This window comes from Carica papaya, chromosome 7 (genome assembly GCF_054855325.1).
Source record: "Carica papaya isolate Zhongbai chromosome 7, ASM5485532v1, whole genome shotgun sequence".
NCBI lineage: Eukaryota > Viridiplantae > Streptophyta > Magnoliopsida > Brassicales > Caricaceae > Carica > Carica papaya.
This window is the reverse complement of record NC_142315.1, coordinates 18,880,460-18,906,806: the sequence shown is the minus strand read 5'-3', so window position 1 is coordinate 18,906,806 and position 26,347 is coordinate 18,880,460. Positions and strand designations below refer to the sequence as shown.

Sequence of the window (26,347 nt, the reverse complement as noted above, 5' to 3'; positions counted from 1 at the left end):
ATAATTCTTAAGAAAAAAAGAAAGTAAAAACATGAAAAATAAAGTGAAAGGAATTCTCCATGTGTATGAATGAATGAGCTTCGGTACAATCTAAAAAAGTAATTCATGTTATAATAATCTGACAGATAATATATAAAAGAGGGACTTCCTTGTGGTGCATCTATTCTTACGCTAGTAGTTTAGCCAGTTCATCTATTCTTAGGCTTCCTTGTGGTGCTACATCTAGAAAATTCTCATCTAAAGAATTTGTCCTTTTTGCTTTTGAAGCCCGTTTCTCCTTTCCTCTCTTCTTGGCAATAGATTCATCATCTTTAACTTGAGAATTCTTGTATTCCTGCTTTTTCTCACTGTTTTGAATCTGTGACTTCCTCTGATAATGCCGAAAAACCAGCCCACAAGGAGCCGACTTGGCAAAGGTGACAGCCTTTTCAAATACCCGGTCTGCATCCAATATAGCATCATCTAAAACAACTGCATGCCCAGTCTCAACAGCTTGCTTCATGAGAAGTTTCACTCTTTCCATGCAAGGTGCATCTGCTCTTGCTGGCTCAGACTGAATTTCCATGGAATTTGAAAGATGTTGTGGCTGACACTGATCTATAGGGCTCTTAGTGAAAAACTCCAACTTATTTTCAGTGCCCTCAAGGCTTATGATGGTCCCAGACCGAGTTGAGCCTGCTTTTGGCCCTGCACCAGCATAGTGCTGATTGTCTAACATTGCTTCACCCACATTAGAAATGTCCAAAGATTCAGACTGATCAGAAAGTTTAGCAACATTAGACGTGACTTCATTTTCACTGATAATCCCCACTGCTTGTGAAACATCACTGCTGCTGCTTCCATTTTCTGCTGTAGTGTCATCAGCTTGTGACTCAACCGAAACCGCATCACTCCCTCCACACAGCCCGTCTATGGATGAGGGACAATCACCTTGTTCTACATGCTCATCCATGAGACTCATAAGGGACATGCTGGTACTGAGTGCGTCTCGAGTCCTATTCTCAGCTGACGGCATATCGTTGTCAGATATTAATACTCTGTTATCTCCCAAAGGTGGAGCAGTGGTTATTGTGCTATTAATTTTGTATTCCTTGATGTCCTTATCCCCTTTTTCTGGCATTGGGATAGGGGACTTCCAATTCGGTGGCCCTCTCCACATTAGTATGTGCTCATTTTCAAATGATATCAGCATGCATGGGACGAGATCCTGAAGTTAAAGAGTTAGCTTTTCTACTTGCCGGGATGAAAAAAAAAAAAACTGACTCAAGAACAAACACATAAGAAACAGAAAAAATTTTACAAACCTTGAGTTTACCACCAATTTTCTTATAGTCACTCCCTTTGATCCCTTGACAGTTAATACGAACTAATTCACATACTTCAAATGCCTCTCTGACATTTTTCACCAGGTCACTGTAAACACCATTCTTTGCTGCAATCCAATAGAAGTATTACTTAAGAATGGCTTCTGGAAACCTGGAATGAGTCTTTCTGGTTTTCACTCAAAACAAGAATTTGAGAGAATAGCTACAAAAGCTACCTAATTTGCATATTGGTACCAATTGCCGTCCCTTCCTGCGCATTTCAATTGCTTCTTCCAGTGTTAGACCATCCGGAACCTGCTGAATCAGTCTTGGATATACAGGGGTAACAGGTTTCCACAACATAAGGGGAAACCGAGGGTGAGTTTTATAGTTGTAATTTCTGCCTCGGAAAAGGAAAAGTACCCCTCCTCTTCTGTAGATGACCTTTCCTCCTGTTTTATCCTGTCAATTCATGAATTTTGAGACTGCCAAAATATACATACAAGGATAAATAAAAATCAGCATCACCTATTACTATCAATCTACATCATCTTAAATCAGTTGTGCACTCTCTCACTTTGTTGTCACAATAATGCATTCCAGCAAATATGTGAAAACATGAAAATGAGATGTCAAAGCTAGTAAGTCACTCTTAAGTAATCTCCGAACTTGCTAAAGGTGCGTGGAGCAAAAAATTGGTGATTATTCAAAAACACTCCAGAAACATCCACCCTATCAGGGAAAAAAATAAAGCAATGGAGCAGTACTAAAAGCTTAGAATGTGTATCGGATGGAGTAACCAACCTCTAATTGCTGGCACACAGTGTCCATGTCAACTGTACACACTCCTTTACATTTTATCTTGCACACTCTCCGTCGCTTCCAGTGAGCATGTATATTATCCAACATGTTGTGCGTTAAACCATCTCTACCTGATAAAAGCAAAGAAGATAATAAGTTTCATCTTTCATCCTCTCCTCTCCTCAACCCTAATAAAAGGAGTACTATTTCCACTTTCTACTATCTTTAATTCTATTATTTTCACTTGCCAAAGGTTCATCATGCAGTCCCATGTTACACACTAGCTTTGGATGGACTTGCAGCAAGATATGCTTAAAAAAGCGGCAATAGAACTTTTGTTGACACTGAATCCTTGAACTTAGGCAAACAAATGCTTAAAAAATAGAACATAAAGACATTTGATTAAACCAACAGTGAAGAGATATTGATAGCACTATAATAGAACTGAGGCAAACCCATATCAGACCGTCATTTCAATACCATAAGAAAATCAAGAAAGAACTGCTCATCAACTTATCAGAAGAAGCACATACCCACATTCAGTTACTCTTCAATTCCCAACAAAATCAACAAGCACAATCAATTAGCAAAGTGTGAATCGATGGTATGAAAATCTAGTCAAAACCAAATAAATAAAGCAAAGATAGAATCCAAAAATGTAATACCCATATTCAACTGCCGCCTGGACCTGATGCAACTATTGACCAAGTCCCTAACCTCTTCGTCAGTGAGGGGCTCCCCCAAAATCTCCTCCCTGATGGAGACATACCTCGGACCAGTCCCAGGGAGGAAAGGACCCGGCTTCTGCACGGGCTTCACCCCTTTCTTGTTGGGCGGAGGAAGTTCGAAGGAGTCGAACTCCTTGAGCTTTTTCTTGGACGGGGGCAGCGGAGCTCGACCGGTCCAGGGCCTACCCATAGTGGTAGGACCGAACGGTGCGAATGGAGGCTCCCTGAGCTTAAGCGGCTTCACCTTCGGCGTCTCCGTATAGCTGTACTTGAACTCGAACGGCGCCCCATCGATGACATAAGAGACCCCATCTTCACTAATCTTCAAATTGGCTTTTGAGTGAATTGGCGCTTTCTTGGGGACTTGTGGTGCGTTCTTCACTTTGGATAATCGGCGAAACGCAGGGTGGTCGGGGGGTTTGGAGTACTTTGACTTCTTGCCAGGGATTGAAGGGGCGGAGGGGATGGACGGCGTGCCTCTGGATTTGAATGTTTCAGGCTCTTTGCCGGCGGTTATGGTTGAATCGCAAATTTGGGAAATTCTGGTGGTGGATTCAAAGCGTCGCAGCCGACGGATGTCGTCCTCAATTTCCTGCTGTGCGCGCTGCCGCTGGTTGAAGATTTCCGCATTGGCGTTATTCCACCGCGAGAACCGGATCTGGGTGGGAGGCCGCGGGTTGGGTGGGACCGTATACGGGCATGGATAGGGGTTTTGAACTTGCGCTTGGGGGGCGAAAATTGGGAACGGGATGTATAATTTTAGCGCCATGAATTGGAAATTGAATTTTTTAAGCTTTTCAAAGGAAAATTTGCAGAAGCGAGGAGATGAAAAAGAGAAACATGAGCGTATCAAACGATGCCGTAAAGAGAGTTATCTACTTATCTTGCAAGGTTTCTCAACTGCTCAAAGTAAGTGGAAGAAGCCCTTTCTCGGATTACAGAGAACAACCGAGTTTATGGAGCTGCGGGAACAGGAAGACGAAGAAGACGACGTCGTTTCAATTACGAATTACAGTGGTCTAACGTAATATTATGAAAGCTAAAGGGTATTTCGTAAATAATGTCTTTGTCTTGTATGTATAGCCATTAATGGATGGAGTAGGTAACAAAATTCCATGAGTCACAATGCATAGGAACCCAGAAACTGAGTGTGACCAAAAAGCTTGAAATGCATCTCCGAGGAGCTTCCACAGGTACCCTTCTTGAATCTTGATCAGAAGTGGAACTTGGACAACAGAAAGCCATCAACTTTTTACTTTTGTTTGTCTTATCATCTTATCAGATGCCATTTTTTTTCTCTGAAACCCTTTCTAGTTGACCATCTATTGGATCTCGAGTCTCTTATGTTTCTTGCTGCCGCTTACCAGGTCCAGCATCTACAACTTGCTCTTTCCACTTCACTTCTTCAAGCCTTCCTTTGGAAAGCTAAAAATGGATTGCACTTGTAAATTACTTTCAGAGCTGTCCGAAGAGAGATGGTAATTTGGCATTTTACTATGTTTTTCGCCAGACATGAATGAAGCCCCTGAGTTTTTCAATTTTTGCATAATGAAGCTGTTGAACTTTCAGTTCGTAGCTCAAGTTAAAATGGTGACTTCTGTAAATGAAGCTGCAGTGTATGCATTGCGCCCTTCCATCTGGATGTTAACAGGTGAATTTCTGTTGGCTTGGTTAGCTGCCATATTTGTGAATTAATTACTTCATTATAATCATATATTATAGTTTATGATATTTCAGTCTGGTAAGCGCTTGATTGAGCAAATAGTAGAATGGTTTTGCAGCAAGTAGATTTTCACATGGTGGCGTTCTACGTGGTGCCTAAAGGACTAATCTCACTGCCATTACAATCTTTTGGAATGGATGTATTAGTGCAGTCCCAGAACCTACGCCATGTTGAAATCCGGAGGCTGGTGTTGATTATGGGCACAGTAGTTGCTGCTGTTGTTGTTCTTCAGTGCTCTGTGCTTGCCAATTGGAAGAGTATATTTGTATCATCTCCTGATAAAGGTTCAATAGCTTTTGTCATCAGCAACGAAACTATCTTGGATGATTCAAGATTCACCCTGGTTAATACCTCTGATTCTTATGAAGAAGGTGAGTATGAGAAAGAGTATGATGGAGAAAAGGAAGATTACGATCTCACATTAGATTTTAACAAACATCTTGGGGATTCTTTTAAATCCAAAGATCAAAACTCCAGGAAAGAATCCATATTAGGGAAGAGCATAAGCAATGGTAAAAGTTTGCTAATCGGGAATGTTGCAAGAATGAAAAATAGCTCAAGTCAAACAAGGACTATAGAAATGGGGCACAATCTTCTAGAGCCGGGTGAAAAGAAAGTGAAGAGTTATACAATAAACGATGAAGCAAAAGCATCCAACTTCTCTGGTACTGCACGAGTTGCATCATCACAAGATCCAGTTCAGGAAATAGAAGATTTGAATACAAATTCAGGATCTTCTGATGTGGTAACTGCTATGTCTTTGACAGGCAATGTCAAGCAAACCATGGAAACACAACAAGAGAGCAATGAACTACTACAAACTCTGTCAGTCATTCTGACCAATAATTCTCTGAAGGCCAGGATTTCCTTGTTAAAACGACGGAAGAAGCAGTCGATATCAATAAACCAGATGGATACTATATTCGCTCGAGGTCTTATTTCGTCTCATTCTGTGGTAAGAATTCAATTAGGTCTCAAATTGAGTAATGGTGAACGAGATAAACTAACTTGTTCTGTTATTGGCTGTAGAGGCCACGGTGGTCTTCTCCACGTGATCGTGAACTTCTGTCAGCAAAACGTGAAATTGAAAATGCACCTACTTTAAGGGACATTCCAGGACTTTACACTTCAGTTTTTCGAAATATTTCCAGGTTTAGAAGGTAAGCATCTGCTTATGAAATGCAAATAATTTCTATTATGTAGTTTTCCTGCTTTCCTTATAACCACTTTTCTCTATCTGCTTTGATTGGTAAACTTGCTGCTGCGATAATTCTGTATGATACTTGAAATTGTTGATGTCTATCATTCTTCCATTCAGTGCCAGCTTCTAAAAAGCCTTTTTATACCCCATTTACAGAAGTTATGACTTGATGGAACGGGTGCTCAAGGTTTATGTTTACAAGGAAGGGCAGAAGCCCATATTTCATCAGCCGAAGATGAGGGGAATTTATGCCTCAGAAGGATGGTTTATGAAACTTATAGAGGGAAACAAGAACTTCATCGTGAGAGACCCAAGGAAAGCTCACTTATTTTACTTACCCGTCAGTATAAAAAATCTAAGATCAGCACTAGGACAAGATTTCCAGTCTCCAAATGATCTAAAAGGATCTCTGAGGAAATATGCAGAGTTAATTGCTGGAAAGCACAAATTTTGGAACAGAACTGGAGGAGCAGATCATTTTCTTGCTGCTTGTCACGACTGGGTATGCTGTTCATGTTTTTATTAATATGATCACCTCAGACTTGTTTCTTGAATTCTCTTTTCTTATTTGGCAAGTAGCTGAGTGCTTCTACGTATTAAGTATTGCTATATTTGGTTGCTTTGACAGTAAGAACCAAGAATTAATCTAAATCAATTAGCAATCATGAGATAAATACCTAGTTTATGAACTCACACATATTTTTGTTACTGAAATAGTGTTAAATTCCTTGTCCTGATATTAGCTTGTAGGCTTGTCAGTTACTGAATGAAATTCAGATATAAATTTTTCAGGCCCCCAAACTGACAAAACCACATATGAAGAATTGTATCAGAGCACTTTGCAATGCAAATGCTGCTGAAGGATTCAACATTGGCAAGGATACTACTCTACCGGTAACATATATACGCTCTGCCGAGGCCCCTCTGGAACATCTTGGAGGGAAACCCTCTTCTGAGCGACATATTCTGGCCTTCTTTGCTGGAAGTATGCACGGATATCTCCGGCCTATCCTGCTGGAGTACTGGGAGAAGAAAGAAGCTGATATGAAAATCTTTGGTCCACTGCCTCGTGACAATGAAGGGCGCAGAAGCTACAGAGAGCACATGAAAAGCAGCAAGTATTGCATATGTGCAAGGGGTTATGAAGTTCACACACCTAGAGTTGTTGAGGCCATTTTCTATGAGTGCGTGCCAGTTATCATATCAGATAATTACGTGCCTCCCTTCTTTGAAGTGTTGAATTGGGAAGCATTTGCAGTGTTTGTTCAAGAGAAAGATATCCCGAATTTGAGAAACATTCTGCTATCAATCTCGGAAGAGAAGTACATAGCAATGCAGTCAAGAGTTAAAATGGTTCAGCAGCATTTCCTATGGCATAAAAAACCTGTAAAATATGACTTATTTCATATGACACTGCACTCAATTTGGTACAACAGAGTTTTCCAAATGAAAATCAGATGAAGATGGGAGACTGTAAAGTTCATGGCAGACATAAAGTGAGCCAGAAATGAGAGCAGAAAGGTTTCATGGTCTATCAGATTGTAACAAAAATCAGATCAGAATGCTGCCTCAATTTATGAATCAGATTGTATTTGAAATGAAGGAAAGGTCGTTTGCCTTTTCCTGCATTAATGGGGGTTAATGAGCATGAAATGTACAGTGATGTAAGCTGTAATCTGGGTTGATTATAGTTTAAATATGTCATAGATTCAGTTTTTAATAAATTTTAAGTCATATATAACGTAAAACTCCCCTGTTAGTCATTAAATGCTACTGATATTGAAATAACAAATGGGTATTTTTCATATGAACATTTTTATTTTTTTATAAATTCATTTTAATGATGTGGTCCTGCATTTTATCAATTCTCATCTTGTAGATTCTCTTGTAAATTAGAAAGCACATGGTATGATGAAATAAAATTCAGAAGGCATCTTTTCTTACTTGTATTCTTCAACTTACATGATGTCTTCGTTTGTTTTCATCCTCCGCCTACCACCCACCAACTCTATAAATGAAAAAACTTTATGCGACAAAAAAATTCGAATTAAAAATGAATCAATTGGGCATTATTTAAAGGAACGAACAGAGAACACGAAATAAATTAATTGATTATTAAAAAAAACTAGTGTATTTTAAAGAAACGTTAAGATGGTTCTTCCGACTATGAACAGTGAGAGTGACTGTTGACTTTTGACTTTTGACTTTTCTTCACTGTGTTGAATTAAATAAAATTGTCTCTGTTCCTACCCTCGGTTTCACAGCACTTCCAAGCTCACGTAGTTTCTTCCCTCCCCCCATCCCCCCAACAACTCATTCGAAGGTTAGGGTTTCTTTTTTTTTTTTCCTTTCCCATTTCTTCAACTTCTCATTTTAGTACTGAATGCATTGAATTTGTTTTTGACTATTCAATTTCTACTCTGGTTCCTCAGGAAATTTAGTCAACTTTTGCATTCTGCTTAACCAGCTTCTTTTCTTCTAGTTTCTGGGGATCCGAATAAGGAAACGTAGCCAAGATTTTGTTTCGTTCTTTTAAGATTATTGGCGTTCAATGATTTAATATGCTACTTGATGAATGATTTATCTGCCGTTCAGTCTGCTTGCAAATCTTTATATTTTTGACACTGTAGTTTTAAATGTTCGAACTGAAATTTTTATATTATTTCTGGTGCTCTCTCACTGAATTCAAGCAAACGTATTAATACTGCTCCCAGTCGTTGCTTGTTCTCAAATCTTCTGAAAGTAATTTTCTGGTTCCTTCCCATTTTCAAGTATAATTATGTAGGTGTTAATGCTTTGGAATACCTGGAATGTCTACACTGTGTTAGGATTCTTAAGGGGCTTTCTTTTATTTTCTTATCTTGTTTCTTCTTCACTGAACCGCTTGTTCTCTGGGTAGGACATTGATGTTCGTGCTTCAAGATCAGTGTCTAGTTTCTCTTTCATCTGGGTAGTGACAGAATTTCCTTTAATGGAATTACTTTGTCAATTTCGAAAGCTTTACCAAAATGAAAAGCGGAGGTGGCTGTTTCTGGTTGGGATTGTTGCTGTTACTCATCTAATGTTCCAGTCGCTGTTGCTTCCTTATGGAAATGCTCTTCGGTCTCTATTGCCTGATGGCTGTGCTCCTGTGTTTGATGAGAGCAGTCGCTTACCCTCTTCAACAAAGTCCGTCATGGTTCGGAATCCTCTTGCAGTTAATGTTTCAAGAAAGATTGATGATTCTATCTCTGCTGGAATGGAGATAGATAATAACATTACTGAGCTTGGAATTGGAGAAGGCATTGGACGTGAGAGTGGACTAAGGGACAGAGAAAAAGAAAATGGTGTTGCATCCCAAGAGCTACACTTGGATAACATTATCAGATTTTCATCAGAAAGGAATGTAATCAATGATTCACTATCTGAGAATGATGATCTAAATGAGATGATTGCATTGAACAGTGATGAAGACCAAGATGATAGTTCTATCCTGGAAATTACTGGGGAAACTACACTTGAGCTTCCCATGGAGCAAATTGGGAACCCTAACCAACATATTACTATGGAAAATCATACAAGTCAGTTGCCAAGAGAATTAAATGTAAATACTCGTCTCCAATTCCCTTTCAAGCCATCACTTGAAGTGCCTTCATTGCAGGATAGCCCTTATTCAAACAATTCAGCATCAAATGGAGCTTCCCTTCAAGACAATCTCCCCAAGACATCACTTAACGTGCCTTCCTTGCAAAAGAGCACTTATTTCAACAATTTAGTGTCAAACGTGGCTTCTCTTCAAGGCAATCTCCCAAGTGTAAAAAGGAATTCTACAATTATTTCTAATATTGGTAAAAGAAAGATGAGGTGTGAAATGCCACCAAAATCAGTGACAACGATAGATGAGATGAACCAGATATTACTGCGGAACCGTAGGTCTTCACGTTCAATGGTAAGCATCTTTCCTGAAAGATAACATTTCACTAGTTATTTAGTCAATGCAAAGAATTTAAACTTTGTTATACTTGGCAGCAGAGACCACGATGGTCTTCCAAAAGAGATGAGGAGATTTTGGCTGCAAGGTCGCAGATTGAGAATGCTCTTAGTATAGTGGATGATCCAGAACTTTATGCTCCTGCTTTCCGTAATGTTTCTATCTTTAAAAGGTAAACTTGGATCCCAATATGTTATCAACAAACATATAATTAGACTTCCAGATTAAACCTTCTCTTGAGAAAAAGTGGATATCAACTTCGATGTGCTTTGAGCGAGCATGTCGAACTGGATTAGAAGCCTTATAGGTAATTTGAACATCATTACAGTGAACAATAGGAGGATCCGTTGAATGACAACATAGCTCTTGTAACATATTCCGGAGCTAAGAAATGTTGATATGTTGATTCATGCTTCTTTACCAAAAATTTCTTTTAGGTTGAAGCTCTACATTTGGCTGTTTATACCATTTAACAGACTGCTTTCCTCTTCAATCAATAATTTCATCCCTTCAAAATGATGTATGACACACCACTCTCATAGTTGTATTACGTGTTTTCAGATGTGCAATTATTGAATATCTTGAAATATTTATCTCTTTACCTTCCTCACTTGCTCCGGCTAGAAAAGGATAAAAATTATTCAAATGGATTTTTTTGCTAGTTCTTACCAATGTATATTTTCTTCTTCCTGTACTTCTCCTTTAGGCATTAGAGCCTGCCTGGTTCTACTTGAAGTCATTAAACATTTTTTGCCTCAAACAATTAGAGTAAAGAATAAATCGACCATCTAGGGGATTTTAGAAAGGAAAAAAAACATGGAAAGAAAATTAGTATTCGCATGCCAGTACGCTTCTGAAATATACTATAATAATCCTCGTGAGCTACATCCAATTACTTTAAACATATGATGGGGCCTATACTCATGGGGCAGTTTGATATACTGTCTACATTTTATACCAAAAATTAAGTAATTAAAAGTTTTTGCCTGCATTTTTATATTCCAACTTTCAGCTTAATTTTACTTTTCAGGAGCTATGAACTCATGATACAAACACTCAAAGTCTATGTATACAAGGACGGAAAAAAACCAATATTTCATCAACCAATACTCAAGGGATTATACGCCTCAGAAGGTTGGTTTATGAAACTGATGGAAGGAAATAAGCATTTTTTAGTGAAGGATCCTAGAAGGGCTCACCTGTTCTACATGCCATTTAGTTCGCGGATGCTGGAGTACACCCTTTATGTGCGTAACTCTCACAATCGCACAAATCTTCGCCAATATCTGAAGGACTATGCTGAGAACATTGCAGCAAGATATCCTTACTGGAACAGAACTGGTGGAGCAGATCATTTTCTTGTTGCTTGCCATGACTGGGTATGTTCTGGATACCTCATAACTTCTTGTTTGTGCCTGTTTTCATATTTTGAATTAAAAAAATTCCATAAAACTTTGGAGATAGTTATAGGTTATGAAGAACTAAGATCTGGACCAGAAGTTCACTTTTCTTAGCTCCTGTATATTGATTAACATTATTACCCTGGAGCCTGGAGGTCGAGTCTAGCTGCTAGAATGAATTTTCATGCCTCACTATGTTATGGGGTAGGCCCCAAGTTGACTGACTCTTAGAGGCTTTATAGTTTATACCTTTCATTCGGTTATATCTCCTATTTCTTGTTCCAAAAATGTAAATTGTAAATTGCAAATTTAGTACATGAAAATGGCTATGTTACAACTGAGTTATGAATTCCTTTTGTTATAATTTCCATTCCCAAAGTTATAAAATTATTTCAAAAGAAAGCTTTTTGTGAAATTATGGACAGAACAACAACTACTCTTTTTATCTTGTTGGTTGATACAAAAAATGATTTTAGAAGTATAAAGATTTTATTAAACTTGTAAATTTTTTGTAAATGGGTGGTGCTCCCTTAACACCTCACATTAATACATTTTCTCTTCTTTTATTTTAAAAAAAGGATTTTATTAAACTTGAACTGGGAAAGAATTCTAAAAAATGGTTCTTCCAAGCTTTTTTTTTCTTCTCTAATTTTTTTAATTATAGTTTACATAATATCAATGAAAAATATTATTTTTTGTTTTATTAAGATCAATTATAAACTGCTATAACTTTCAAACTTCATAAAAAAAAAAAAGAGCAAGAACAAAGGAGTTTCTATTATTTTCTGTCAAAATTTTTTACTGTTTTATAAAAAATCATGTTTGAAACAATTTTATGAATCGAAAGATCAAATTGCAACAGAAAAGACATTGAGATCTAATTATAATGTGACCAATAATTCAGTGATTAAAACAATGATAATTAAGAAATATTTCAATGAGGATATGGACAAAGGATGGATCCTTTCCTTTGTCCATTCCAGTGATTCGAATGCACTTTCTGAAGTTGAACAGTAATGGAACTTTGTATCTATCAGTTTTGTGGTATTTTTTGATGCTCTGATTTCTGTTTCTCTCACATTCCGTATTCTTGAACTATGATGAATTGTATTCTTAATAGGCTCCCTATGAAACAAGACACCACATGGAATATTGCATCAAAGCCCTTTGCAACGCAGATGTCACTGCAGGGTTCAAAATAGGGAGGGATGTCTCTCTTCCAGAAACATATGTCCGAGCTGCAAGAAATCCTCTTCGAGATCTTGGAGGAAAACCACATTCTCAGAGACGTATACTTGCTTTCTATGCTGGAAATATGCATGGGTACCTACGTCCAATCTTGCTAAAGCACTGGAAAGACAAAGATGCTAGTATGAAAATTTTTGGGCCGATGCCTTCTGGTGTGGCAAGCAAAATGAACTACATACAGCACATGAAGAGCAGCAAGTATTGTATCTGCCCAAAGGGATACGAGGTCAATAGTCCACGTGTGGTTGAATCAATCTTCTATGAGTGCGTGCCAGTGATTATATCTGACAATTTTGTGCCTCCATTTTTTGAGGTCCTGAACTGGTCAAGATTCTCCATAATTCTGGCAGAGAAAGACATTCCCAACTTGAAAGAGATTTTAGTTTCGATACCAGAGGAGAAGTATCATGAGATGCAACTTGCGGTGAGGAAGATTCAGCGGCATTTTCTCTGGCATGCCAAGCCTGAAAAGTATGATCTGTTTCACATGACCCTTCATTCAATATGGTATAATAGAGTGTTCCAGATAAAACGGAGGTAAGAAGCAACAAAAAAGAATAAGAAGAAGAAGAATGAGAAGAAGAAAGGAGATTTTATCATCTTGTGAAGGTGGAAGAAATTGGGCTTTGAGGGAAAGAGATGAATGTGTGTAGTTTTGTAAAGGCAATTGTAGTTGGATAGTCCAAGTGAGAGAAGTGATTCTGTAAATATCTTTCATGGTATTTTTAAGCTGGAATAAGATGTGAGGCTGATCATGAAGTTGTTCATGGTTTAAATTCTTCCAAAGGAAAAAAAAAAAAAAAAAAAAAAAAAAAAGAGAAATGAAAGTAATAAGTATGAATAATTTTATGTAATAATTACACAAAATTTAAAATTATTTTAAGAAAACTTTGCTTGAAGCAACAAAATGTACATGGTTCTAATACCAAAAAAGCCTGGATTACTCCTAAAGTGGGAGGTGTGTTTATTGTGGATTTTGTTTTTAGAAAGTAAGCAGCCTTATCCATTTGACTACTAATTGCCTGGGATGTTTTACCCACTCCAGTTTTCACCTTAACCACTCACTCCTCTTTTACTCCAACGTTATTTTATATCTCTCTACAATATTCCTACTCCCTTAATTTAATTTTCCTTACGAGTAGTAAAAAATAACATTTTTTGTAAATAAAAAATTAAATTAGATATTTATCTTCATTTTATTATTCTAATTAAAAAAAAATTTACTTACTATAAAATATTAATAATTATTATTTGTATTTTTATATTCTTATACATGGATATATACATATATATATATATATTATATACGAGTAACTTATATTTTTAAAGTTAATGTGATTTATTATTGCAATATTGGCATTGTGCAATTGATTTGGTATTTTGAAATTTTTTTATATTATTTAGAATTACATAATTCATTATGAAGTTTGTTTTAAGTAAATTCTTTGAACATTTTACATATTTGAAGTTCTAAAATAAAAAAAAAACAAAATTCTACATATTTAATCCAACTAACCATCAAATACTCCATAAAAATTATGGTTTCAAGTATATATCTCCTCTAAAAATATGAAATTTAGGGAAAAAAAGAAGAAATCAGTAAAAAAAAAAAATTAGAGAAATAAGGTGAAGTAAGGAATGTTTTTATCCAATCATTACAGAGAAAGTAGTGAAAGGTGTGGTCACAGACAAAAGTGGACTGGAAATAGCCCCACGATCCACACGTACACGGCGCTTTGCTCCATTCCTTTTGCATGACTTTCTTCATTCGGTCGCTACACTTCCCAACATATATATAATCATATATTCTATAAATTATCCTTCTTTTCTATCCTGTCTTTTCAGGGTTCTTTTCTTTGCCTTCAAATTCAATCAAAAATCAATCCTTTTTCGGAATGCGCGCACCCAGATTTTCGTTCCCTTCTTCTCTCTTTAAACTTGAACCAGTTCCCCCATTTTCTGGAGCTATCGATATCTGGGTCTTCCGGATTCCTGTCTCTTTCTCGTCATAAGCGTCTATTTGGACAGTTCATCAGTGTAAGTTATCTCCTTTAATAGATTTGGGTTTTATTCGATAAGCCATTCGTGCGAGGATGTGATTTTGGTGTCCAGATAAGTTCACATTCTTTACTATGTTGTATTCGTTGCTTTTCTTATATGGGCTTTTGATGTTTCAGATTGGAAATTTGGAATGTGATACTTTTTCTTTGGTTTAATCAGTTCTTTTGCTCTTTCTTTTTCTTCTTCTATTTTTCCAAATGCTGTTTTCTTGGAGGTGAATATAGAACTGGAATGGCTGTGCCTGTGATTAAATTGGGAATTGTTTGCTGTTATGCTAAATTCATGCTTCTTATAATTGTCCTCGAGCTATATAGATTATGACTAAATCTATATACAAAAATATTAAAGATAGAAGAAAAGAATGAGAATATAATAGACTTGAACTAAGTGCAGCATTAGAGTTGCAAGATTGGGTCTCAGATTGTGTCCGATTTCCCTCTTTGAATGTTTGACGCATATCATAGCTTGTAAAAATTCCTTGTACTGCATTATTATACAAATGTCTCACTGATGGACTTGAAGAGTGAGCTTTTCTATATAATTGTCTCTTATACTTGCGCGATTACTAAAAGATCCTTTTAGTATGCATTGCAAAGGGCTGAAATTGCATTTTTTTCTATCTTTTTTCTAATTTTTTTTAAAAAATTTTTATTAGGAAATGCACTGCTTTCGTCTTAACTGAGTTGACAAAAGGTGTGTGTTATCTCAAGTGTTGGAGAATCAATGGGTGATTTATATATTGAAAACAAAGTCTCTGAAATCTCATCCCCCGTAAGTGCTACTATTTATGTCTTTTTAATTCACATGTAAATATATCATTTTGGATTGATCTATCGCATGGCGACAAACTGGGCTTTGCTCCACCCATTTATTTTGATGGTTATTCCATTATTTCTTATTTTTATGTATTTCCGTTTGGTGATGAATGGACATAGGTTTGAATAGTGAGACAATTACTACCAGCTGTTTATTTGAAGGCAAGGTGGCAATGTTTGGGCTTCTACATGATTGGGCTTAGTTTTCTTTTATGCCAATGGCGGTTCTTGTTGCCAAATCCACATTCTGTTGATGTTGTGAAGTAGGCCAAATGTGATGACCAGTTTGGAGTTGATTTGCATTTTGGTTTCCTAATGGGAAATTAGAAAGAATGAAAAGAATTTACCCAGAAGAAAAAGGAAGGGGAAGAAACTAAGAATGAAAAGAAATTACCTGAAAAAAAGGAATGGGAAGAAACTTTCTGATGTAATCCTTATTTCCATCTTGTTCATTGGCTAAAACAAAATTAATTATCAACCTTAGGAAATTTATGTCATTTACTTCAATCCTAACCATTTAAACATGATCTAAAGCTTCACTTTCATGGTCTAACATAGGTCTTCTTATCAGGCATGCTATCTGTTGTGAGTAACACGTGTTCCCTCGAGTATTTTGCATTCTTTTCTTCAACGGGCTTAATTTTCTTTTATGCCGATGGCAGTTCTTTTTAACAAATACATGTCCTGTTTGTTATGAAGTAGGTATGGCCAAATGTGTAGACCAGTTTGGAGTTATCTCCTTTTCTGTTTCCAAATTGGAAACTAAAAAGAATGAAAACAATTTATTCCCGAAAGGAAAAAAAAGAATGAAAATAAACTTTCGGATATAATCCTTAGTTTATAATGTGTCTTGGCTAAACAAAGATTAGCTATTAACCTTACGAAACTTATGTTGTTGACTTCAATCCTGACCTTTTAAACATGATTTGGAAGCTTCACCTTTCATGGTCTAATGTAGGTCTTCTTATCAGGCATGTTATGCTGTTGTGAGTAACGTATATGTTCCTTTTGACTTTTTTGGATTCTTCTCTTCAATGGACGAGATTTTCTCTCATCTCTTGACACTGACTACTTACGTAAGTCGCCGGTTCATTTGTTTTATCGGTGAGTTCTTTCTAGAGATATGCATATCATTTCTCTATGAATCATTCTCCTTTTGGAATCAATGCCTTCAAATTTTGGGCGTGCACACTCCATATATTTGAAGCATTTGCACTACATTTAGGCCTTGTGCTGTTAATGCAGATAATCTTGTTCGCCAGGAGATCAATAAGTGCACAGAAGATATGCTAGTTGTATCTTCAGGACAACATCCTAGATCTTCAGGCCATAGCATCAGTGAACCTAATCTGGAGCAACATGCATGTTCCTATGTGACTTGTGGTGCTGAGACAAGGGTTAGAATTGGTGGAAGAGAGGTGTTTGATGTCTTAGTGGAAGTACCTGTAAATACAGGGTCTGAAATTATAGAGAGCAATTACAGCTATTTGGGGGGCCCCTTCGTTTTTCAGGGGTAATTTTTCCAATATAATTCTCGGCCATATAGCTATTTGGCAATGCATAATACCAAGCTGATTTACTCGTATTCTCAATATTTCATTTCTAATGCAAGGTCTTACTTTGTCTTCACTTGTATCTCTAATATTATTGTCCTTTAATATCATTGCAGTTATCGTCATGTGTTACTTGAGTTGACTTGACTTTGCGTTCTCTGGTTGTAGGATGATGCTCCCAGCGTTTGGTTTAAAAGTTGCCTTGAGGTTGGCTCTGGCATCTTGGAGAGTTTCCTTCTATTACCTTAGAAGTGCTCAACATTACGTTCGTAGGTAAAGAATTTGGTTTTTTACATGTCCCTCTAATAGAAGTTCTCAACTTTACATTCATCGGTAAAGAATTTGGTTTTAAATTTCCCTCTGGTGGACCTTTCCGAGAAGAGAGTATATCTCTGTTGGAAGTTGGACTTATTTAGACTCCATCTGCAGTGCAAGTTCTTGTTTTTCTTTTTTCTTTTCATCTCTATATTGCTTGCTTTGTTTCTTAGATAACATTAAGAATTTGATATCTTCAGCGTTACGTCTCGGGTGAAGACAACTTTTCGTGGTTCTTCTGATGATATTGGATGGTTGCAAAACACTCCAGGAATGGCTTCTGTAGAGGATGGTACTGCAAGATTCTTGGAACTGCTTGAAGACTTAAGGTATCAAGTCTTGATAGCAAATTCAATTTCTGTAAATTCATGAAAAATGAAAACTTGGAAAGATGGGGGAACTAACTATAGGAATTGTTTTAAGTATAATGAAAATACTAAATAAAATGAGAGGTAGCAATGCATCTTCATAAATGTTGTTGATGTAAGTGTTATTGCGGAGGATGCAACTGTTGCTGTTCAGCTAACTACTTCCTTCACCGAACTCCTTCTTGACAGTTCTGACGGATAACTCTTCCAATTTGCCCGCTCAATTCGAACTTCAATCTTTTTTCTTCCGAGTCTTCATAGTATTATCTTCAAAAATTTCTCAAACATAGCTTGTAATTCCCCCATAACGACTAGCTCTGATGCCAATTTGCTATGGTCCAAATCTTGTTATGGAGTTTTTGTTAATAGTAGTATAGGCTCGTTAAGAAACAATCTAACGATCTCCTACAGTTAAAGTACTTAAGAAACTCTTTCGACAAATTTTTCTGCATATCTATACCAGAGACAGCAAGTGGTTTTTATACAAGAGGGATGATGATCAGTTGTTCTGGTGGTTATTTCCAAAGCAGTTCCTGATGCACATTCTCCCAATTTTCTCCTACTATCCTACCGCATGTACTTAAATACCACTTAAATATCCCACATAGTACACAAAAAGTCCAGCAAATGAGAAGCAATTATTATGGAATTTTATACTAATTTCTAGATTTAACTAACAACTCCATATCCTCGTCTATCTTATCCTTCAACTAAATCATACACATACTTAAATACATTAAGTGCAGAATTGTTATACACAACACATCTTAATATATCATCAGATACAACATAATATCTGAATAATAATTAAATTTCTCTTCCTCTTTTGAGCATCTTCTTGTTGTGTAGACCTTATCAACAATCTACTTCTGCATTGGACATGGGTGCCTTGAGATATTTATAACCAAAATCAAAAGCTTGGCAAGCAACTTGTGTTAAAATTAGTGTGTTACCTCAGCCATGGACCCACAGTACATTTGCTTATTGAGGTTATTTGAGCACTGTGATCACGAAATTGACACATAAAGGACCTCATCCATCAGTGAATAATAAAGGCTTTGTTTCAGAATTTATGCTATTATTTTCTGATGATGATTTCAAGAGTTGCAAATCTTATGCGAGAATTCCATAGTTAAGGGACTTCAACCTGTTTCATTTAGCCATGCTCATGCACAACAACAAACAACAAAGAAACAGTTCTCTTGCCTTAGTTTTGCCTTCTTCCAATAACTGCATCTGAAGTTACTTGAGAGCTTTCATAATCTAATCTGAAACTGGACATGGAGCCTCAAGATATCTTGTAACCACATTTAAAAGCTTGCCAAGCAATCCTGACAATTAATGGTGTTAATGCAGCATGGAGCGGATGTATATTTGCTTACCGAGGTTATCTGAGTCCCTTTTTCGAAAATTAACTCATAAATTACCTGATCTGTCTGTGAATAAAAGGGGCTATGGCTCAAATTTTATGTCCTTATTTTCTGATTGTGGATTCGCGGATTGTAAATCTTATGTCGGAAGTTCATCGTTAAGTTATATTGACCTCTTTCCTTTAAGCATACTCACGCTCAGTAACAAATAGCAAAGAGACAGTTTTCTTGCCTTAAATGTACCTTGTTCCAATAAGTGCATCTGAAGTTGCCTTAGAGGTTCACTGCATCAAATGATTTGGTCTAATAATGAACTTGCTTTCAGTGCATTATTTTGTACTTTCAAAATTATTGTTCTGTTTTCTGATTTCATTCTTATGTCAGCATTGTTAATTACTGTGGTCAGCAGAGATTTGATGCTTCTTTTTTTTTTGTCTTGCATAGGAATGGCGAGCATAAACTTCCTAATTCATTTGTTTATCTATTAATTCCTGGTATGAAAACTCCCTTTCCAATTTAAGATCTTGTTCGGTCGAAGTATGAACTAGGCCTTCATTTATTGGTATTGTGAATTCTTGACTCTTGCCAGGCCTTTTTAGCAATCATGGCCCATTATACTTTGTCACCATTAAGAGATTCTTCTCGAAGATGGGTCTAGCTTGCCACATAGCAAAAATTCACAGCGAGGTACTAAATGATGGTAAATTATCTCGAATCATAGGTCAACCAGGTTAAATCAAAAGTTTTCTTCATCAATCACAGTTCAGCATTACTTGAATGCTACTTCTTCCTATAAAAGTGTATTATTTCCTTTTTAAGTTAGTTCTCCTTTCTCTTGTGTTTAAACATTATGGTTACTCAAGCAATTATAATTTCTTCTTGTACAAAGGCATCGGTTGAGCACAATGCATGGGAATTGAAGCAGTATATTGAGGAAATTTATTGGGGGTCTGGTAAGCAAGTGATGCTTCTTGGACATAGTAAAGGTGGAATTGATGCTGCAGCTGCATTGTCAATTTACTGGTGTCACCTTGAAAACAAGGTAGCCGGGCTGGCATTGGTACAAAGCCCATATGGTGGCTCCCCTATAGCATCTGATATCCTACGTGAAGGGCAGATTGCTGACAGAGAAACCCGTAGGATAATGGAGCTTTTGATATGCAAGCTAATTAAGGTAGTTCTTTCTTCTGCTTTACCATGAATGCTGAAAGACCGTAATCGGTTTCATTATATATGTCAAGAAAAGACAATACTAATCCATTATGTACTCTAGTCTTGAGGGGGAAAAAGGAATTTTAGATTGAAGCCAGTTTACAATGGGGTTTGGTCAGTCATTTATTTATTTTCTCCATGTAAATTGAATTGGAGGGGAGTAATCGATGAAGTTGATGAGAAGTAGTTCCAAGCTCACCAGAGCTGAGATTTATTGTAATGGATACTCCTGAATTCCTTAGGCATGGTTGATTATCTTTGCATTACTACCTTTGAGTTAGAGTCTAAGTACAGTGAAAATGTTGGGGTGACATTTGGGATTTCAGTTTTCCCTTTGAAAGATTAAAAATGAGAACACAAAGAAAAGTCGGGCTTATTTTCATTCAGTTTGCCAGTAATCACTTTATTGTTTGAATTTCCCATTAATGGTACATCCTTTTCCTCCATCTCTTCCTTCCTCTGTATGTCTGGAAGCGTGTACTTTTGGTCTTTTAATGAAGGATCTGGGAAGAGTTAATTTTGGTCTATTTGTCTTATAAGTTTCAATGTTCTTAAACATTCCAAGCATATTGTTTGTTCAAACCATGTTTAATATCTCGAACAGGGAGATATACGAGCACTAGAGGATCTGACATATGAAAAGAGGAAGGAGTTCATCATGAAGAACAAGCTTCCTGATCAGATTCCCCTCATATCCTTTCACTCAGAAGCAAGGATTGCTCCTGGTGTCCTTGCTACAATGACTCACATAGCTCATGCAGAACTTCCATGGCTTCCTCTGCCAAGCTTTGGCAGCGATGAGCCTGATTATGTAGCTCAGGCTGGACGTCAGGTGCCAGTAGCAGTTCCAATATCTGCTGCCATGGCTGTTTGCGCTCTCCATCTGCAGCTCCGATATGGGGAGAAGAGTGATGGACTGGTGACTTGCCGGGATGCTGAAGTTCCAGGATCGGTAGTAGTGAGACCGGAGCAGAAGCTTGATCATGGTTGGATGGTTTACTCTTCGACAAACAAAAATCCTAACGAAGCAGACGCATGTGAAATGTGTGAGGCACTTTTAACCATGATGGTGGAGCTTGGGAAGGCAAAGCAAGAGGGAAGACAGAAGCAGTGCAGGAGCCAGTTCAAACTCTAAAACATCAACATAGATTATCTGTTGCTGCTGCTTTGGTTTTCTTGTCAGTCATTACGTTACAGAAAATGAATAGCAAATCTCAGTCCCATTCTCAATTTTTTTAAAAAGGTAAACAACATATTTTTCAAGAACATGCAATGTGGGTGAATTGAATTCAATGATTTTCAGGTCAGAAATTTGCCTCCAGACAGTTTTACCCAAACAAGGCTCATGGGCCCAGATTAGAATTGCAGTATTGGGCCCTTGTGAATATTGCTGTTATAATTGCGAGTCAAAATTTTTGTTTAGATATTAAGAGCATGAGGCCCAAAGTGTCCGTAGCCCCATTAAATAGAACCCACCAACCTACTCTGGATATTAACATTTAATTCCCTACAAGACAAAATAACAAATGCATAACACCACAAGCAAAACCAGCTTTAAGCTTTACAACTTCTAAATTCCACCCAATACTGGGCTCCTTTTTTTCTTTCTTAGATTCAATTTATGCATAATATAATAAACCATGTAAAATATCCCATCAAAGTTATTTTTTTCTATGTCAAAAAAACAAGACTTGGATTTTTATTATTTTAATTTTTTAGCAATTATTGTTTTTAAAGAATGAGTTTTGACTGATTAATTTATTTTGTTAATTTATTAATTCAATTAATTAGTCAAGGTTATTTTTTTGAAATAAATGAAAAATATTAAATATCAAAATGTTAAAAATAAATTTTAAAAATTAAATCGTAGTAAATGATAAAATTTGAATAATAATCTAATAATTTATAATAAAATATATATATGAGTTAGAAAGATTTATGTTTGTTTAAGGATGAACAATATAATCAACCATTAAAAGGTGATGATTTCAGCCCGGCGACACAATCAATTCTTACTTTGCAACTAAAACCATTTAAAGCTTGACGATGACCAAACAAGCATCCTCCTAACATTTATCTGCATATATATATATATATATTATATTTCAGAACTGAATATTCCCAAAAATCTAATAATAAAAAATTTAAATTTTATTAAATTAATTCCAATATTTAAAATTATTTTCTAGTAATTTTTGAAGGATCCCATGAATCTGTCCTCTTAAAAAACCAAAGGACCCATGAATCCTAGGGACCAAATACGCGTAGGCTATTTGTGGTGCCTATGAGAAGGTGTCCCAATTTTAGATTTTCATTTTCCAAATTGATTAAAAAATTCTTAATTAAAATTTGTCACCTCCTCTTCTTGCTAGACAGCTCATGTTATTTATTTATTTATTATTATTTTGGGGTACAATTAATTACATTCTTCACGTTAATATTTATATATATATATATATTTGGGAAAACATATATGTATTGAAAAGATTTGGTTGGGTTCATTTATTTGTTAAATCAATTAACCAATTTCATTTCTTAATTAAATATTTATTATGTGCAACTATAAAATAATTAATTAATGGAAAATGTTGGGACCCATTATGACGAAAACACTGTAATCATTTTCTCACATTAAATTCTGTAGCTCCAATGCGTACGTGGCATAAGCAACCGAATTTTTATAATTAAAAAATAATACACTCCGGGTTGAAATGAAATGTTATTAGTTTTGATAATTAGCTTTTAAAATAATCTTTGTCTCTATTATAATATTTTAATTTAAGGCACTAAACAAATATATAAAAATAAAAAATTACTACTAGTGATTTGATAAATGAAATTAATTACTTACATACTGATATTACCTCTTACAAACATAGATTATTTTTGTTTATTTATTTTTTTAAAAGTAAAATGGAGTTTGGTTTCACCTAAAAACAAAGTCTCAATTACAATGTGCTAAGGGACATCATATTTTTTGTGTGTACATTTTATAAGTAACTAATAAAGAAAAATGTCTTTTTAATCTTACAAACATAAATATTGCAAACCTTCTTTCTTTTTTATTATTTTTGTTTGATAAAATGAATGATACGGGATTTCACCGATCTAATGTTGTGCATTTTGGACTAAGGATGGATTAGGCCTTACCTTGATACTAATGGAAATTAGTCAAAACCAAGCTTGATTTGCTTTAATCATTCTAGCCTATCTTATAAATCAAGCTCACTTATGAAAAAAATTAAGAGTTATCAAGCCCAATAACCATAGGTTGCTCAAAGTCTAAAGACTTTTTATTTGGGAGTTGTTGTCTGCGGATCATCGTCCCTCTTCATCAACACATCGCCAAACTTCTATTTCTCTTGTTATCTTTAAGCCCATATTCCATTGCTCCCTACTAACATATTTATTGTAGATTGCTAACTATGTCTTAATGAGCAACTTGTATCATTTTAAGAAATCCATTACCATAAAGTTCCTACATCTTCAATTTTGCTTACCATGTCATCAAATTAAGGCCTTAAAAGTAGCTGATTTAGGATTAGTTATAGTCTAATTATATTTGATTTGAGATGCTTTTAGAGAAAATAGTTTTGAGAAAAGAGAGGAGAGGAAGAAAAATGATGTACATATAGGTGGAACATCTAAATGCTCTATGAGAAAGTGGGTGAATAAATAGAGAATGAAAAGAAGAAATAAAAAATATAAAGAAAAGAAAGGAGAGAGGTCTACGAAAGAGTTAGAGAATAAAATTAAAAAGAATTTTGAGGTTTTGGCATAGAGATTGTAAAGATCCAGAACATAAAAGGAAATAAAGTCATAAATTAAATGCGGAAGCAAAATAATAGAGTTTAATGTTTACATTCCTTACACAATAATTTAAAATGTCCAATAGAATTACAAGAATGTCCCTTCTAAAATAACAAATGAAAATTAAAAAAATAAATAAAAAGCAAATAACTGAGCATTCTAGGACGACCTTCACTAGCTTTTGAAGGGAGTCCGAGTTGTGAACTATTCACAACTCTCTTGTTGATCGAAATTTGGATATTGGTTCTCTTGATTTAAAATAGTTAATGAAAGGGTGAGCTATATTAGCTCAGTAAAAATATCACACTATTCACCGATACAGAAACTGAAGGTTGGTAAAAATCATAAAAACAACCAATGAAACTCTTGATTTAAGTAAATTCATTTATCATAAGGAAAACTATTTATTGCATATATTTATCTTTATGAGATTTTCAAAATCGACCTATAAAAACAATTACTTAAATAACATTCTAATCTCATATTTAAGTGAGTAAAAACAATAACTTTTCCTTTTTATTTGCTTACTGGTATTTCTAGAGGCCCATAGGGATATCCTATTACGCGTAAACCAATATCCAACATTGTCAACTAACTGGTCGTACTCATACCCTGTTTGGTATGAGCGCCAAAAATACCATCCCTCACTACCCCATCCGGTATGAGGGTGAATCAGGCTGTCCCTATACTCGGTTCGGTATGAGTATCAAAAATACCATTCCTCAATACCCCGTCCAATATGAGACAATATTTATGGTAGGGTTCTCTATGTACCCGGTTTATCCACCATCTCCCATGATATCCAGTAAGACAATCATTCAGTAATTCACATAACCAAGCAATTTTTCGTTTGCAAATTAATTTTTAATTTCATAAATTAACCATAAATCACACAAGACAATTAATAAATATACATCAAGGAAGCACAACTGAATTATTTAACCATTCTAATACATTCTCATATATTTAAAGCTGTAAAAGTAAAAAATTGGTTACACAGGACACATAAATAAATAACTAATCGGTTCCGACTCCATTAGTAACTTGTAATTATTCTCAAAGTTTTCTAAATTATACAAAATACTATATTATCGATTATTAAGCTTCAATTCCATAATAGAGAATAAGGTGAGGGATTCTTACTCAAATCTGTGTCATAAATATCAAACTTTCTACTGCGTCTACTAGCAGTCTCCGAGTTTTTTAAATTTTTCTGTGTAGATTAAAACACACTTCACGTCCCTAAAAATACCCTACGAATCTAAAATCAATGAAAAAAACCATTTCCGGTCAATTTTGAGGTTCTGGCACAATGGCACCGCCGTGCTCCGATAACGGCACCACTGCTCGCTGTGGTGGTTTACCTCGGTCTGGCTGATTTTGGCTGGTTTAATACATATCCCTGCGAAAAAACACGTTAGAGGGCCTCAGTTGGCCAAAAAAAATTAAAAAACAAAAACCTACAGGTGGTGGGATTTTTTAGTATAGCAGCTCTGCTGGCTCACCTTTGCGGCTGGGCATTTTTCTTCAGTCAACTTATAAAAATAGAACGATGAACACAACGGTGGAAAAATCGTATGAAATTAGAAACAGGAAGGGGCTCATCGGAGGCAGTTGCGAGCTTTGCCCGCAGCAGTGCCGCCATGCTTTGTCCGAGGTTTTTGACTCACCTGCTGTTATTTTTACTCTAATTTAGCCATGGGGGTGCTCGAAATCAAATTTTAAGTGGATAGGAGAATTTTTACCTTTTTTGGTGGTCGGAGTGGTTCTAGTGCGACGGTGGTTGGCGATCCGCTCCCTTCTCCAATGACTGGTTCTTCTTCTCTGACGGGAGGCTAGCGGCTAGGGTTTGGGTTCAGTGTGATATGAAATATTTATATCCATCTTGCGTTAATCTGAACCGTTCATCGCGTTTGATCTCGACCGTCCGATCACATTTAAAGAGAAAATGAATCTGTACTATTCATCGCGATTTGATCTTGACTGTTCGATCGCATTTAAAGGGAGAACAAATCCGGACTGTCCACGAGCATGGGATTGATCCTAGGTTGTTCGATTGCGGGGCACGCGGATCACCCACGTGGCATGCCGCGTGGCATCGACATCAGCATGCCTTACCACGCAGCGTGCTCCGATTCGTCGAGGTTGCTAATTGGGTGGTCCTACGTGGCAAATTGTCTTTCAAAAACACCCAGTGAACCCAAATTGTCACCCATTTTTTCCAAAATTATTTTTAATTTCATCTATAACATATTTTTTTTTCATAAATCTAATAAAAATTAAGATAAATTAATTTTAAAAATAATTTTTTTACAAATTTAAGATGTTAAAATTAATTCCAGACCAATTTCGGGACCGAGTATTACAGAGATAATATCAATAAATGCAATTACTTATATAATATTTAATAAAAGTTTTTCTAAACATAAATAATATATATTAAAATGAGCTTTATGTTACAAAGGGAA

The 26,347-nt window shown here is 36.0% G+C and overlaps 4 protein-coding genes across 17 annotated transcripts; 3 read left to right on the top strand and 1 right to left on the bottom strand.

Moving 5' to 3' along the window:
* Window positions 1-39: 39 nt before the first annotated feature.
* CAF1 (RNA-binding CRS1 / YhbY (CRM) domain-containing protein) lies at window positions 40-3,757 on the bottom strand. Its single transcript, XM_022044377.2, has 5 exons — window positions 2,771-3,757; window positions 2,109-2,236; window positions 1,541-1,766; window positions 1,305-1,432; window positions 40-1,207 (listed from the first exon to the last, which is right to left on the bottom strand). Exons 1-5 carry the CDS (start codon window positions 3,600-3,602, stop codon window positions 167-169), a joined length of 2,355 nt encoding a protein of 784 aa, XP_021900069.1. The 5' UTR covers window positions 3,603-3,757; the 3' UTR covers window positions 40-166.
* A 126-nt stretch (window positions 3,758-3,883) lies between these two features.
* On the top strand, window positions 3,884-7,562 carry LOC110816300 (glycosyltransferase family exostosin protein). Of its 9 annotated transcripts, none has more exons than XM_088208110.1 (7): window positions 3,884-4,026; window positions 4,201-4,311; window positions 4,403-4,484; window positions 4,571-5,511; window positions 5,586-5,716; window positions 5,914-6,259; window positions 6,550-7,562. In XM_088208110.1, exons 4-7 carry the CDS (start codon window positions 4,603-4,605, stop codon window positions 7,216-7,218), a joined length of 2,055 nt encoding a protein of 684 aa, XP_088064236.1. In that variant the 5' UTR covers window positions 3,884-4,026; window positions 4,201-4,311; window positions 4,403-4,484; window positions 4,571-4,602; the 3' UTR covers window positions 7,219-7,562. The 9 variants fall into 9 exon arrangements, with proteins under 9 accessions (XP_088064236.1, XP_088064234.1, XP_088064233.1 ...); XM_088208108.1 differs by having other exon boundaries at window positions 4,388-4,484; XM_088208107.1 differs by having other exon boundaries at window positions 4,201-4,484.
* Window positions 7,563-7,924: 362 nt separating this feature from the next.
* Window positions 7,925-13,151, top strand: LOC110816279 (Exostosin family protein). Of its 2 annotated transcripts, none has more exons than XM_088208105.1 (5): window positions 7,925-8,080; window positions 8,657-9,685; window positions 9,769-9,899; window positions 10,758-11,106; window positions 12,248-13,151. In XM_088208105.1, the coding sequence occupies exons 2-5, from the start codon at window positions 8,729-8,731 to the stop codon at window positions 12,914-12,916; spliced, it is 2,106 nt and encodes a 701-aa protein (XP_088064231.1). In that variant the 5' UTR covers window positions 7,925-8,080; window positions 8,657-8,728; the 3' UTR covers window positions 12,917-13,151. The 2 variants fall into 2 exon arrangements, with proteins under 2 accessions (XP_088064231.1, XP_088064230.1); XM_088208104.1 differs by having other exon boundaries at window positions 9,766-9,899.
* Window positions 13,152-14,138: 987 nt separating this feature from the next.
* On the top strand, window positions 14,139-21,380 carry LOC110816296 (uncharacterized). Of its 5 annotated transcripts, XM_088207792.1 has the most exons (10): window positions 14,139-14,412; window positions 15,092-15,207; window positions 16,223-16,355; window positions 16,497-16,764; window positions 16,973-17,077; window positions 17,320-17,448; window positions 19,302-19,351; window positions 19,447-19,544; window positions 19,747-20,031; window positions 20,674-21,380. In XM_088207792.1, exons 2-10 carry the CDS (start codon window positions 15,160-15,162, stop codon window positions 21,202-21,204), a joined length of 1,647 nt encoding a protein of 548 aa, XP_088063918.1. In that variant the 5' UTR covers window positions 14,139-14,412; window positions 15,092-15,159; the 3' UTR covers window positions 21,205-21,380. The 5 variants fall into 5 exon arrangements, with proteins under 5 accessions (XP_088063918.1, XP_088063920.1, XP_088063922.1 ...); XM_088207794.1 differs by lacking the exon at window positions 16,223-16,355 and having other exon boundaries at window positions 16,514-16,764; XM_088207796.1 differs by lacking the exon at window positions 15,092-15,207 and having other exon boundaries at window positions 14,173-14,412.
* The last annotated feature ends 4,967 nt before the right edge of the window (window positions 21,381-26,347 follow it).

What these genes read in the sequence shown, in the direction of transcription:
- CAF1 (XM_022044377.2), bottom strand. Translation starts at nt 3,602, where the DNA reads ATGGCGCTAAAATTATACATCCCGTTCCCAATTTTCGCCCCCCAAGCG. An exon ending in GGTACCAATATGCAAATTAG is followed by an intron (nt 1,433 to 1,540) that starts GTAGCTTTTGTA and finishes ATTGGATTGCAG; the next exon opens with CAAAGAATGGTGTTTACAGT. An exon ending in AAATTGGTGGTAAACTCAAG is followed by an intron (nt 1,208 to 1,304) that starts GTTTGTAAAATT and finishes CTTTAACTTCAG; the next exon opens with GATCTCGTCCCATGCATGCT.
- LOC110816279 (XM_088208104.1), top strand. Translation starts at nt 8,729, where the DNA reads ATGGAATTACTTTGTCAATTTCGAAAGCTTTACCAAAATGAAAAGCGG. An exon ending in GTAGGTCTTCACGTTCAATG is followed by an intron (nt 9,686 to 9,765) that starts GTAAGCATCTTT and finishes TATACTTGGCAG; the next exon opens with CAGAGACCACGATGGTCTTC. An exon ending in AATGTTTCTATCTTTAAAAG is followed by an intron (nt 9,900 to 10,757) that starts GTAAACTTGGAT and finishes TTTACTTTTCAG; the next exon opens with GAGCTATGAACTCATGATAC.
- LOC110816300 (XM_088208110.1), top strand. Translation starts at nt 4,603, where the DNA reads ATGGTTTTGCAGCAAGTAGATTTTCACATGGTGGCGTTCTACGTGGTG. An exon ending in AATATTTCCAGGTTTAGAAG is followed by an intron (nt 5,717 to 5,913) that starts GTAAGCATCTGC and finishes CCCCATTTACAG; the next exon opens with AAGTTATGACTTGATGGAAC. An exon ending in TTGCTGCTTGTCACGACTGG is followed by an intron (nt 6,260 to 6,549) that starts GTATGCTGTTCA and finishes TAAATTTTTCAG; the next exon opens with GCCCCCAAACTGACAAAACC.
- LOC110816296 (XM_088207792.1), top strand. Translation starts at nt 15,160, where the DNA reads ATGGGTGATTTATATATTGAAAACAAAGTCTCTGAAATCTCATCCCCC. An exon ending in TCTCTGAAATCTCATCCCCC is followed by an intron (nt 15,208 to 16,222) that starts GTAAGTGCTACT and finishes TCTTCTTATCAG; the next exon opens with GCATGTTATGCTGTTGTGAG. An exon ending in TGATATGCAAGCTAATTAAG is followed by an intron (nt 20,032 to 20,673) that starts GTAGTTCTTTCT and finishes TATCTCGAACAG; the next exon opens with GGAGATATACGAGCACTAGA.